Genomic DNA, 13,004 nt, shown 5'->3' with positions numbered 1-13,004 from the left:
AGCTTCAGGCCAAGTGGACAGAGGACACCTTGGAGGGTAAGAAACCTCTTCCCCCTCACCTCTCCCTACCCCCATCTAACTCCATTTGTGGTAGGATCTTTAGGAGGGGGCATGTCTTGGAGAGGTTTGGGGACCTCAAGTGTGGGGACCGAGGCCTCTTCTCTGCTGCAGTCCAGGCAACAAGACTGGAAAACAATATAGTTGTCCTGCTTTCCAGGACAGGGCTGGCCTTTGACACATGATGTTCATTTGTCCATTCTCTGCTGAGGAAACCCCTACATAGTCCGAGGAGAGACACATTTGGGGAGAGTGTCTCCAGGGCAGAGAGACATCCAGTTAATTGGGCGGAAGTGTCCCCATTCTTCACGTCGCTATCAGGAGGTCCTACCTTTATCTCACTTTCAGCTATCCTTCTGCAGATCCAACCTATTTCTATTCCCCCCCCAACCCTTCCAGACTCGAATATGATCTCCTGAGGCTTCCTTCAACCTTGTCACGCCCCCAATTCCGGGTTTTTCAGGTAAAACTGCTCCCTCCACTTCTTTACCCTCCAAGCCCCTCCCCATCATGTCAAGCCCCCCCCCAGGCTCCGCCCAGCTCGCCCTCCTGGCCACCGCGGCTGCCAATAGCTGAGAACCTTATTTGCATAGAGGCGCTGGGGAGCTGCGGAGGGAAAGGGGAGGGACCAGGCGACCTCCTAAATCAAAGTTGGGAGGCGAGGACTGGGCGGAGGGGGTGCCCGGCTGGGGCCGGCGGGGGGAGGGGAAGGGGAGGGGGTGGCGGGGCGGACGTAGAGGACAGTGAAGCGTGCCGGACACTGACAGCTCCATCGCTCCCTCCCTCGGCTCATCCCCGAGTCCCCACTTCCCTCCTCCCCTCGCTCGGAGCAGCATCCTTGGTCCTCACTTCTGGGGTCGTCCTGCTCCCGCGGCTCCGTGTAATTACCTCCTCTCACCCACGAACCCGGGAACTTTCTCCGCCAGCACCCGGGAGTGGGGGGGGGGGTGCTTTGCCTGGGCGGGTTTCTCCTGGGGTTCGTTGGGGGGCAGTCTCTAGAGAAGGGCTTCAGGGTCCCACAGAGACGCCTGCCACCCTCAGCCTGCCTCCAGCCGGGCTGCCGTCGGGTCTCGGCACCCTCTCACCTAACCATGACCGAAATGAGCGAGAAGGAGAACGAACCGGATGACGCGGCCACCCACACCCCCCCGGGGACCGTCTCTGCCCTCCAGGAAACCAAGGTAACTCGGGAGGCGCGAGGCCTGGACCCCTGCCCAGCGCGCCCCCAGCCCGGGCGCCCTCTTCCCGATGCGGTTGCCACTGTGGCCTCGGGTGCCCTGGGGTCACAGTAGCGGGGCCCGTGTGGTCCCTAACGCTCCGCGCGGCGACCCGGGGGCAGTGGGCTCGTGACGAGGGGCCACAAGGAGCCCCCATCACACAAGCACGACACGCCCTTGAGCGCGTGATGAGCGGACGCTCCACCGCGACCCTCCAGGGAGATTGTATGTAACTCGCGTTTGTTGGAGGGAGTCGGCGCAGCGAAGGCGGAGGCAGTGTGTAGCGGTGTGTAGCGGGTGTGGGCTGGTATACTCGCCCGCGTGTGCGTGCGAGGCGCACCCCTCCCGTGTCCGCCAGGTCTCTGTCTGTCCCTCTCTCTTTGCCTGTGTCTCTCTGAAAATGTCTCTACAACCTGTTTGTCTCTGTCTTGGTATCTCTCTGTGTGCGTCTCGGGTCCTCTCGGCGTCTCTGTGTGTTTATTTCTGAGTCTCTCTAGATGTCTCTCTCTGACCCGCCGCAGTCCTGCATTCGCCCCCCTCCCAACCGGGTTAGGCTCGGGGACGTGAGGCCGCGGCCGGGGGCTGCGCAGCTTCTGAGTTCGCAGCTGGGGGCTGCTGCAGGGCGGACCATCACTGGCGGGGACCCGGGGACTGTTGTTGCGGCTCCGGATGAGAAAGACAGGCAGCCCATGCCAGCGGGCCGTGTGCCGGGGAGGGGGGCGGGGAGCAGCTAGAAACAAAAAGGGAAGTCATCATAATTAATGAATGTCATAATTAACCCTAATTATGTATGATTGCTACTCCTGCGGGAGTCACAATGAATAAATTATTCCCCAAGGAAGTCAGGCGGAGCGCAGACTCCTGGCGCTGAAGGCGGTGGGGTGGGGGAGAACACTGCTCACATTCAACCCCCCCCACGCCTCTATTCTGCCTGCTCCCTCCCCGAGTTCTAGGTGCTGACCCGCAAGAAGTTCTGCAGGAAGCGACCTGAGCGGGGGACCTGGGGATGGGGAGAGAAGAAGGGGCAGTGCTCTCTCTGCCCACCCCCCACCCCCCCAGATTTCAGGCCCAGACTACTCTCTCCCTTTCCACCCTGGTAAATTGTTCCCACCCGGCTTCTGTTACCCAGATGAGGAGGGGGGCAGTCAGGACCAGAAATGGGTGGGGTCTTTGGCTCCCCCTGGTATCACTGGCTCATCTATAGCTCTTTCCAATGCCCATCTTCCTCCTAATTCTGTCTTGACCGCCCCCAGGATATGAGGTTAATTCAAGGTCAAGGTCTTCAAGGGAGTGACCAAGGGAAGATGAGTAGGACCAGAGTGGCTGGTGTCTGGCTGAGGCACCCCAGGTAGGCTCCCCATGCCTAAACCAAAGCGACCCGGTGGGTCTCCACAGCCAAGTCTTCAGATTCACACTTGACCTTCTCCTGCTCCCTTCTGAGAACCAGACCTTGGGCTCTCAGACCACAGAGGTACCTCCCCCTCAGAGAGCCAAGTCTACTGGGAAAGGAATGAGGTGTTGGGGGGCAGAATATTGCTTGGAATATTTGTGACAGCTTCTTTCAAGCAGAAGATCCCCATCCTGAGGGAACTGAGCCGCATCCTGAGTTCCAGCGCCCCTGAGCTTCACAGCTGCCTTCTAGTCACCCTGGACAGACACATACAAACTCCTTGCTTGCTTCCCAGGGGACTGAGGGCCTCCCAGGTCCTGCCCTGATTCCCACACCACGGCCTGGCCACTCAGCCCCCTCCTTAAGAGTTCTCCAGAGCGGGCAGGAGGGCTGGGCAGTGCTGCCTCAGCAGTCAGCAGGCTGCAGGCTCAGCTGTGTGGGGAGGGGTGGTCAGGGCCTGGCAGGTCTGTACCTCCTTCCTCCTGGCCCAAGGACTGTCCCATGCCAGCACCTCTGGGTCTGAGCCATGGAGATCTGAGGAGCAGGGAAGGAATGGGAGTGTACACCTGACCTGGTCCCTCTGTGCCAGGCCAGTTGGAGCCCTGCCCCTTTGCCGCCCTCCCCGTACCTCATTTATGAAGGACTCAGTAATAACAACACAAGGTGGATTGCAGGTCTGGGGGAAGGTACTCAGGAGGGCAGAGGTGGGCAGAGAGAGGATTCAGAACACTTGCCAGCCTCCTTCCATTCCCCCACCTCAACTTGTCCCAAAGTAGCTTCTGTCTTCAGACTGTAGAGGTGGAGAAGAGGAAGGGAGAGGGTCGGTGCTGCCCACCCAGCTCAGTTTGAGGCAGGTACAACAGAGGTGGCTGGTGTACTTGTCTTCATTAGGCAGTGAAGTCAACATTCCAGACCTATTCATCAGTGTTTGGGGCTCCCTGGGGATTTCTTGCCAGCCCAAGTCCAGCCTCCTGCTCACCCTAAAGTCGGGTTTCACTCCGGCACCCAAGCTACTCAGCCACCCTCCCAGTGTCAGCATCGCCCTCTCTGGGTCCCCATCCCATCCTACTACATAGGTCCTGCCAGCACCCCCTTTGCTGCCATCTTTGGAAAGACCCTGCCATGCCAGCTCTGCCATCTGAGTCAGCTTGTGTCACATCTGCCACCACCCTCTGCCAGCTGCCTAGTGCCATTTCAGGAGCTGGCAGGAGCTGAGGAAGGAAAGGACTGTCCAGGGTGTGGAGAGGTGGGGAGGAGGCAGGCAGGCCAGGTCCTGCCTCCAGGAGGGGATTCAGAATAACAGGTCTGATGGTCCAGGCTCCAAGCCAGACAAGCTCCTGGTGCTTTGGGAGGGAATGGGGTCCAGGTGGGCCAGCTTGCCAGGGTGTATGGTGACTTCTTCTCACGCCAGGGAATGGGTCCTGGGACAGTGGGGGCACCAAAAAGATAGAGGGTGGGGAGGTAGAGAAAGGTCTTCTCTGGGAACTAGGAGTCCCAGGAATGGAAATACCTGGCCAGGCTGAGCCCAAATGAGGTTTGGGTGGCCACGCCAGATGTCTCTGGTGTGGGCGGGCATTAAGCCATTTGGCAGAGATGCCGTCATCTGCCCTCCAGCCACAGCCCTTGACATCTGCCAGCCACCCCAGGTGGCATTCCTTCCCACTTCTCCACCCTCCTGGGATCTGGGGCAGAGTTGGGGCTGCCCTGGTGGCAGGGAACATTCTGTTCCAGAGGCTTTTGGTACCCTGCAGAGGTGGCTCTTGGCACTGAGGCCAGGCGGGGACCAGGAAAGGGCACAGGCTGGAGAGTAGGGAGGCTTGAAATCTCATCCTGTGAGGATTACTTTGGAAATAATGGCCTCAGGAGGGGGGAACATTATTGATGTCTTCAAATATTTGAAGAACTGATGTGTGTAAGCGGGAGTATCCCTTCCTGGAGCCAAGGGAGGGACAAGGGCCGATAGGCAGGGAGGCAGGTTTCAGCTCTAAATAGGGAAGCACTTTCCAGCGGTTGCAGCTGCCCAAAGATGGAATGACTGTCCCAAGAGAGGATGGGCTTGCCGTCACAAGAGGTGACCAACAGAGTCAGACAATAATTCAGAGGGGACATGGCCAGAGCAGTGCGGGGTGGGGACTGCTCTATGTGCCCAGTCTTTCAAGTCCCTTCTAACCCTACATTTCATGACAAGCCCATGGCACAACTGAGGGCCAGAGCTGAGGGCCAAGGCAGGGTGCTCCTGGTCACTTGCGCTCAATAGCCAAAGCCACTGGTTCAAGTCCCGGCTCTGCTACTTAGCCGCTGCGGACTCATGATGAGTGAGTGATTTAACCCCCTCAGCTCCTCATCTGCAAAGGGGGCCAATAATTGTCACCACCTCAGTGGGTCGTGCCAGGGTTAATGAGATTCTGCATATCAATTCCAGGACTCTGACAACGACAGTCCCTCATTATGTTCATAAGTTTAGGTTTTGCTTTGGGGACTTGAGCCTGTATTGCTTAGAGAGCATCTAACCCTGACTTGGAGGTGGGGAAACTGAAGCTTAGAGAGAGAGGAAGTGAAGTAACTTGCCTTCAGGCAGCAGATTGCGTTCTGCCCCCACCCCCCCAGCACATCCTCCCAGAGACCTCCTGTGCTCTGTGCCCACGGCCCCTGTGCAGAGCAGTGGGTGGTTCACCCGCCCCTCTGGGCCTGTCAGAGCCCCGAGAGCCACATAGAACATATTCGTGTTCTAATTAATTGTCCCTCTGGGCCTCGACCTCTGCCCCAATGCCCAGGCAGCTGGGGCCCGGGGCCCTGCTTCTCAGAGACACACAAAGAAGCCCACAGTGCTGGCCAGGAAGCTGGATTTGGAAGGAGCTGAGCAACTCAGCATGCCAGTCCGCCTAGGGCTCTGGCCTTTCAGCTGGCCTACCGGGGCCCGCCTTTTGCCCAAACATTTCCCCCTCTGCTTTCCCCTCTGTCATGTGGCCTGCTGGCCTCCCTAGGGTTAGAGGGGCCACCACTTCCATTCCCTTGGCACACAGGCTGCCTGGTGTCCCAGCTGGGAACCCTGGCCAAGTCTCCCTGCCTAGAGCCAGGCCTCTGCCCCCCACCTCCACCCATTTCTTTTTTTAACTGGTAGAAAGGAATGGGAGGGGTAGGGGCTTTCAACAGGAGGGGAGTAGGGCAGGGGTCTGGCTAGAGAGGTCCAGATCTCACTCCGGGTAGAATAAGGGTGTGTTTGGGTGAGCAATGGGAATAACTCTGGCCTCACCGCAGAATCCACCGTGCACTCCAGAACACGTGCTCTGTTTAGGATTCCAGCCACTTGCTCATCATTTATTCCACAAACATTGACTGAGCACCCACTATGTGCTGAGGCCCGTTATGGGCATTTGAAGCAACCTTCCCTGCCCTCCAGGGGCTCACAGCCTCCCGGAGGAGTGAGAAGTAAAGGACAACATAAACCTGATCGGAGCTATCATGGAAGCCCGTCCAGATGCAGCCAGCCAGAGGAGGGAGTGGTCCCACCGAAGGGAATTCCTGCAGAAGAAGAGACAGCTTCCCAGAGAAGGAAGAATCACAGGAAGCCCTGAAGAAGAAAGCGGGGAATAACTGGATAAGGCAAAGAGGACAAACACGTAAAAAGCGCAGAGGCATGAAACACGGTTGAGTTCAAGTCCTCACATGTGGGCTCAGGTGGAGGGCCTGGGCTGCAAGGGCAGGTTTGGCCAAGTTGCAGTTTCATGGCTGGGACAGGGGCTTGGCTGGGTCCTGAGGAGCCATGAAAGGTTTTTTGCGGGGTCAGGGATCACCTCCCTGGCAGGTGCATGGAGAACAGGTGGGGATGGGCAAGGCGGAGGCAAAGAGCTATGGCCCTGAACCCGACAGGGTGCTGGAACCTGAACCAGGGCAGGGCTCTGGGGTGCTGAGGTGTTACAGGGGATGAACTGGAGAGGTGTTTTGGAGGGAGAATCAGCCCTGAGGATGAGGGTCCAGGGTGACCACTCCCCCACTCCCCGTTCAAGGACCGAGGACCTGGTGTGTTTTGGCCCCCAAAGTATTATTTTGTTAAGTCGAGTAAATGGTACCTCCATTCAGTGAAATTCCTGTGCAGCCGTACAAAAAGAATGGTGAAACTCTGTGTGTATTTGTATGGAATGACTTCCAAGAAAAACGCAAGGCACGGGAGAAATAGTATTCTACCATTTCTGCAAATTAAAAAGGAAATAAAGCCTCTTGAATTTGTTTCTATCCAATGTCACATAAAGTTCTAGGTTTCTTAACTGACTTCTTTTTTTTTGGCTGCACGCAGCATGCGGATCTTCCTGTGCCCCCTGCAATGGAAGCACAGAGTCTTAACCACTGAACCACCAGGAAGTCCCTCTTAACTGACTTTAAATTTCATAAGTTCATGAAATGGATGAATATTTTTTATTAAAAAATTACTTTTATAAACAAAAAGTCTAGGGGTGGGGTAGGGAGGGTGGGAGGGAGATGCAAGAGGGAGGAGATATGGGGATATAGGTATATGTATAGCTGATTCACTTTGTTATACAGCAGAAACTAACACACCATTGTAAAGCAATTATACTCCAATAAAGAGGTTAAAAAAAAAAAAAAAAGCCTAGGGACTTCCCACGTGGCTCAGTGGTTGAGATTCCGCACTCCCAATGCAGGGGGCCCGGGTTCGATCCCTGGTCAGGGAACTAGATCCCACATGCATGCTGCAACTAAGAGTTCACATGCTGCAACTAAGGAGCCCATGTGCCGCAACTAAGGAGCTGGTGAGCTGCAACTAAGGAAACTGCCTGCCACAACTAAGACCCAATGCAACCAAATAAATAAATTTTTTTTTTTTTTTTTGCGGGACGCGGGCCTCTCACTGTTGTGGCCTCTCCCGTTGTGGAGCACAGGCTCCGGACGCGCAGGCTCAGCGGCCATGGCTCATGGGCCCAGCTGCTCCACAGCATGTGGGATCCTCCCGGACCGGGGCACGAACCCGTGTCCCCTGCCTCGGCAGGCGGACTCTCAACCACTGCGCCACCAGGGAAGCCCCATAAATATTTTTAAAAAACAAAGTCTAGATTTCTTTTTGAAAATTGAGAAACCTGGCAACGCTGGGCTGCCCTACAGACTAGCTCAGCTGGCTGAAGGAGACCAGCAGCTACTCGCTGACTGTCCAGTTCCCACCACTCCTAATTAGGTGCCTGTCCAGCCAGAGCTCCTTTGCTCGAGGAGGTTCCCTGCCTGGCTCTTGTAGGCACCTGGGATGGTGACCTGCCTTCTGGGACTTGGCAGCCTCTTTCTCAGTACTTCATCTCACCTCTGGCTCTCAGCCTTCAGGCTGCCGCTGGCCAAGGAGAGATCCCGGGGAGCCAGTCCCCTCCAGGCTCACAGCCCCTTTTCCTCTCTCAGCTCCAGAGGTTCAAGCGCTCACTTTCCCTCAAGAACATCCTCCGAAGTAAGAGCATGGAGAACTTCTTCTTTCGCTCGGGGTCTGAGCCCAAATGCCCCACCGAGGTGCTGCTGACGCCCCCGACCCCGCTGCCACCTCCCTCCCCACCACCAGCGTCTGCAGACTGGGGCCTACACACCCCAGCCCTGTCCCCCTGCCCGATCTCACGCCCCCTGGCACCACTCAAACCAGTGAGGCTGCACAGCTTCCAGGAACACGTCTTCAAGCGAGCCAGCCCCTGTGAGCTGTGCCAACAGTTCATTGTGGGTAGGTGCCTGGGTGGCAACAGAAGGGGTCGGGGTGAGTGTGGGTGTGGGCCCATGGACCTGACTGCCTGATGTTGGGCTGCTGCTAAACCTAACTGTGCCCCTCCCTCTGGGAGGACACATGAGCACCCTTGGGGGTGGGTGGGGACCCCGTGTTGCTGTGTTTACTAACAGCTCAGGTTCCACCCTGACTGTGTGGAGGTCGGAGCTAGGCCCCAGGCTGGCATGAGGATGCCCAGTCCCTTGCTCCCTCATGCCCTAACCTGCCTCCTTTGCTCCTTGCCCTTGGATGTAGCCTCTCTTGACCACCCCCTCTTGCCAAACCCACATTCTTCCCAGGAAACTCCAAGCAGGGTTTGCGGTGTAAGACATGCAAAGTCAGCGTCCACCTCTGGTGCTCCGAGGAGATCTCCCACCAGCAATGCCCAGGCAAGATGGTGAGTGGGGACCACACAGAGATGGCTGGCTGATGCTCCCAGGCCTGGCATGTGGGGGAATGAGTGCCCTGCAGGGCTGGTTCCTCATGTGGGGTGGTGCTTGGGCTTGGGGAAGGCCAAACTCTCAAGGGGCTGTGACCTCCCTGTGCCCTCTCTCTGCCCCACCCCACCCCCCGCCACAGTCCTCCTCCTTCCGCCGCAACTTCAGCTCCCCGCTCCTGGTGCATGAGCCGCCACCAGCCTGTGCCATGAGCAAGGAGTCCCCACCCACTGGTGAGTGTCCACTGTTGCCCCTGATCCCACTGTGGTGGGATGAGAGACCCATGCACTCCTCAGAGGAGCACCTGAGTCACATGGCACTGCCCGTTCTTGGCACGACTACCACTCCCTTCTCTTTTTTTTAGACTTCTTCTTCTTCTTTTTGTTTGTCTGTTTTGGTTTTCTTCCCCACTTCCCTTCTTTGAATGCTGCTGTCCTGAATGTAGAGTTCATTCATTCATTCATCCATCCTTTAACAAACACTTTATTGAACACCTACTAAGTGCCAGGCACTGTGCTAGACATGGGAACACAGCCCTGAAGAAGGTGGAGCTCATGGTCTAGTAAGGGAGCTAGACATGAAATAGATAATCACATAAATCATCAATTAACCATCATTTGGTGAATGCCTGAAACGGAAGGATAGGGAATAAAGAGAGGATAAAGTCGGCACCGACCTCATCCACAGAGGCAAAGAAGGCATCCGGGAGACTTGACAGATAGGGAATTAGTCTGAGGATCTGGGGAAGACCAGTGTGGACAGGAGGCAGGCCAGAGGTAGGGAGAGGCAGAGAGTTAAAGAAAGGATAATGAGGATGGGACTGAGGGAGTCAGAGTAAAAGGGTGAGATGGGACCCTGGGTGCAGGGCCTCGGGGTCCATCTTAAGAGTGTTCTTTGGACTTTATTCTCTTTTTTTTTTTTAATTGAAGTATAGTTGATTTACAATGTTGTGTTAATTTCTGCTGTACAGCAAAGTGATTCAGTTATACATATATATATATTATTTTTCATATTCTTTTCCATTATGGTTTATCACAGGATATTGAATATAGTTCCCTGTGCTCTACAGTAGGACCTTGGTGTTTATCCATTCTGCGTATAAACAGTTTGCATCTGCTAATCCCAAACTCCCAATCCATCCCTCCCCCACTCCCCCTCCCCCTTGGTAACCACAGGTCTTTGGACTTTATTATAAGGTCAATTTTTGTGTTTTTACAAGAGCATTATGGCTACTGTGTGGGTTGGAGAGGCTGGACTGGAAGCAGGGAGACCAGTTGGGAGGCCATGATGGTTGCCAGGAAAGAGTTTGGTAGCTTGGACCAGGCTGGTAGCAGTGGAGATGGAGAGAAGTGAGCAGATTCTAGAAGTGTTTGGGAGGTAGGATGAGGTGATGGAGTGAACACAGGCAGTGAGGCGGGCAAGGGGTCCAGGATGCTCCAGGTTTGTGCCTGGGCACCGTGGGAGGACACGGAGCTCTCATACCGTGAGGGAGACCTGGGAGGGGCAGGTGAGAGGAGTGCAGATTTCAGTTTAGGGCTGGCTGAGCGGGACAGCCCGCAGGGCAGCCAGGGCTGAGATGCAGGACGTCAGGGCAGAGCGAGGCTGGCAGCAGGGTGCCCGGCCCTGATGGTGACTCCTCAGTAGGGGCCAGCGGGAAGGTGGACCCCGTCTATGAGACCCTGCGCTACGGAACCTCCTTGGCCCTGATGAACCGCTCCAGCTTCAGCAGCACCTCTGAGTCCCCCACGCGGAGCTTGGTAGGTATGGGGAGCACCAAAGGGGAGCCTCGGGGGCAGAGGTCTCAGAGGGTGGGGGGTCCAGGGGTTGAGCCCTCCCCTCGCTGTGTCCCTAGAGCGAGCGGGATGAGCTGATTGAGGACGGGGAAGGCAGCATCCGCAGCTCAGAGGAGGGCCCTGGCGACAGCGGTGAGTGGGACTGGGGACCAGGGGCAGGAATGGAGCGCAGTACGGGCCGCTGCCTGCTGCCTCACACCCTCGCCCCACCCTGGCATCTCCAGTATTCACAGCCCCGGCCGAGAGCGAAGGGTCAGGACCAGAGGAGAAGAGCCCTGGACAGCAGGTGAGGCTGGGCTGGCAGTGAGCCCCCGGCAGGCCAGGTGGGAAGGGGCTGTTCTTCTCCTTGTCACTGATCCCTAGGTGGGTGACAGCGTGCTGAGTGGGAGTATCCCTGTTCCATCATTTATCCTCAGTCTACAGGGATGGGCAATGCCGGGGTGAGTAGGCCCGGGAGGCAGGGGTGTTACCACTCCACTGACCCAATGCCTACTGTGCCCACTCCTACTGCCCCAAGGGTGGGCAGTTCTAGGGTGCAGCAGGCAGAGGAGGATCCCTGTTCTCCATCCCTGGCCCAGTCCCTTCAGGGGTGTGTAAGCACGGCAGATAGGACAGTCTTCACCTCCCCTGTCATTGACCCAGGAGCGCTGTGCCCCATCTCCTAGCCCCCAGGGTAGGCAAGGTCAGGGCAAGGGGAGAGTAGGTGGAATAAGAAAGGTGTCCCCCCCACAATGACCCAGAGCTCTTCCACAGGCCCCCAGGCCCCTTCTACGGAAGGATGTGGGGCCCATGTACTCCTACGTCGCGCTCTACAAGTTTCTGCCCCAGGAAAACAACGACCTGGCTTTGCAGTAAGTCCTCCAGCGGCCCAGTCCCCACCCCGGGCAGCTGCCTGGCTCCAACCTCAGGGCTCTGTGCTCCCAGACCTTGGAACACGAGTGTGAGGGAGACCTTCAGGAACCTCCTCCTGGCACACTTGAGGCTACTGAGCCCAAAGAGGAGACAGAGGTGCCAGAGTCCAAGAGGGATTGGTGCTAATGTCATGTTTCCTGCCCCCTGCCCGGTCTCTGTCCTGGAGAGCGTCCGCCATACCTGTAGTCACTCAGGGTCCTCCAAGGGCATCGAGAACTCTCCCCCAGCTGAGGGGGGCATGCAGGGGATCTGGGGGCCTAGGACTGTTGGGATGCAGAGTGGGAGGGTCCCTCCTGCCCCATGTGCTACCTCCGCTCTCTCATCCCAGGCCTGGAGACCGGATCATGCTGGTGGATGACTCTAACGAGGACTGGTGGAAGGTGACTTGGCAGGGTGGGGAGCGGAGGGTGGGGGGTGGTAGGTACATCACTAGCCCGCACCCTCAGAGAACACAGCCCCAAAGACCTCCTCTCCTTCCTCCACCGGCCCTAGCCAGGCCTAGGCCCACCCTCAGGTCTTACTCTCGCTGTGCCCCTCCCCGCCCCAGCCTTGTTCCTCCGTCCACCTTGTGCCCTTTCCAGCCCAGAAGCCACCCGACTAGGGGCTCAAATACAGAGAAGCCAAATCTGGAGGATGACAGCATTGGCTCTGAGTGGGCATTAGGTCTAGAGAAAGCAGTGGGGGTCAGGGGGTGGCACGAGTGTTCATTGCCAGCCTCATCCCCAGGGCAAGATCGGCGACCGGGTTGGCTTCTTCCCAGCCAATTTTGTGCAGCGGGTGAGGCCAGGCGAGAACGTTTGGCGCTGCTGCCAGCCCTTCTCCGGGAACAAGGAACAGGGCTACATGAGCCTCAAGGAGAGCCAGGTGAGGGCCTGGGCCCTGCATGGCTGGAGAGGGGGGCGTGGGAGAGAGGCGGCCAGGGTGTGGGCGAGGGCCCTGGAGGAGGATGCTTGCAGCCTGGCAGCAGGAGGGAAGGCAGGCTAGAAGCAGTGGGACTGGGAAGTTCCCTGGTGGCCTAGTGGTTAGGAGTCTGGGCTTTCACTACCGTGGCCGGGTTCAATGCCTAGTCCGGGAACTGAAATTCCCGTTAAAAAAAAAAAAAAAAGCAGCAGTGGGACTGCAGGGCTCTCCTGTCCTCCCCTCTGGGAACTGGGGCTGGCAGCTAACACAGGCAGAGGGCTGAGTTATGTTAGAGAGTCGGGGCAGGAACACTGGATTAGGAGTCTAGAGGCTCGGGTTTGAATGCTGGCTCTGCCTTTGGGTTCTTGTTAGCCATGGGCAAGTCCTTTTCCCCCTGTTACCTCCTCTGTGAAATGGTAGTTTGTCAGGGGCATTAGACCAGCTGATCTCAAAGGTCAGACCCGAAGTGATGCTCTGTGTCTGCTGACTGCCTGGTCTTGCACCCTGTACTCTCCTGGGATCTGCTCCCATCACCCGGGCTCCAACCACATCTGA

At 57.1% G+C, this 13,004-nt stretch overlaps 1 protein-coding gene across 1 annotated transcript in view; it reads left to right on the top strand.

Annotated features, from left to right (window-relative positions):
* Positions 1-1,148: 1,148 nt before the first annotated feature.
* STAC2 (SH3 and cysteine rich domain 2) overlaps positions 1,149-13,004 on the top strand; it is a gene marked incomplete at its 5' end in the record, with an annotated part of 12,436 nt that continues 580 nt past the window's right edge. Inside the window, 10 exons of the mRNA XM_079905218.1 lie at positions 1,149-1,238; positions 8,062-8,368; positions 8,707-8,804; positions 8,987-9,077; positions 10,489-10,601; positions 10,697-10,769; positions 10,805-10,923; positions 11,391-11,488; positions 11,878-11,929; positions 12,276-12,413. Of these exons, the coding sequence (XP_079761344.1) occupies positions 1,149-1,238; positions 8,062-8,368; positions 8,707-8,804; positions 8,987-9,077; positions 10,489-10,601; positions 10,697-10,769; positions 10,805-10,923; positions 11,391-11,488; positions 11,878-11,929; positions 12,276-12,413 (1,179 nt within the window). The remainder of the gene's footprint in view (positions 1,239-8,061; positions 8,369-8,706; positions 8,805-8,986; positions 9,078-10,488; positions 10,602-10,696; positions 10,770-10,804; positions 10,924-11,390; positions 11,489-11,877; positions 11,930-12,275; positions 12,414-13,004) is intronic.

Source organism: Stenella coeruleoalba, assembly GCF_951394435.1.
Source record: "Stenella coeruleoalba genome assembly, chromosome: 19".
NCBI lineage: Eukaryota > Metazoa > Chordata > Mammalia > Artiodactyla > Delphinidae > Stenella > Stenella coeruleoalba.
This window is presented reverse-complemented; position numbering and strand designations above follow the sequence as displayed.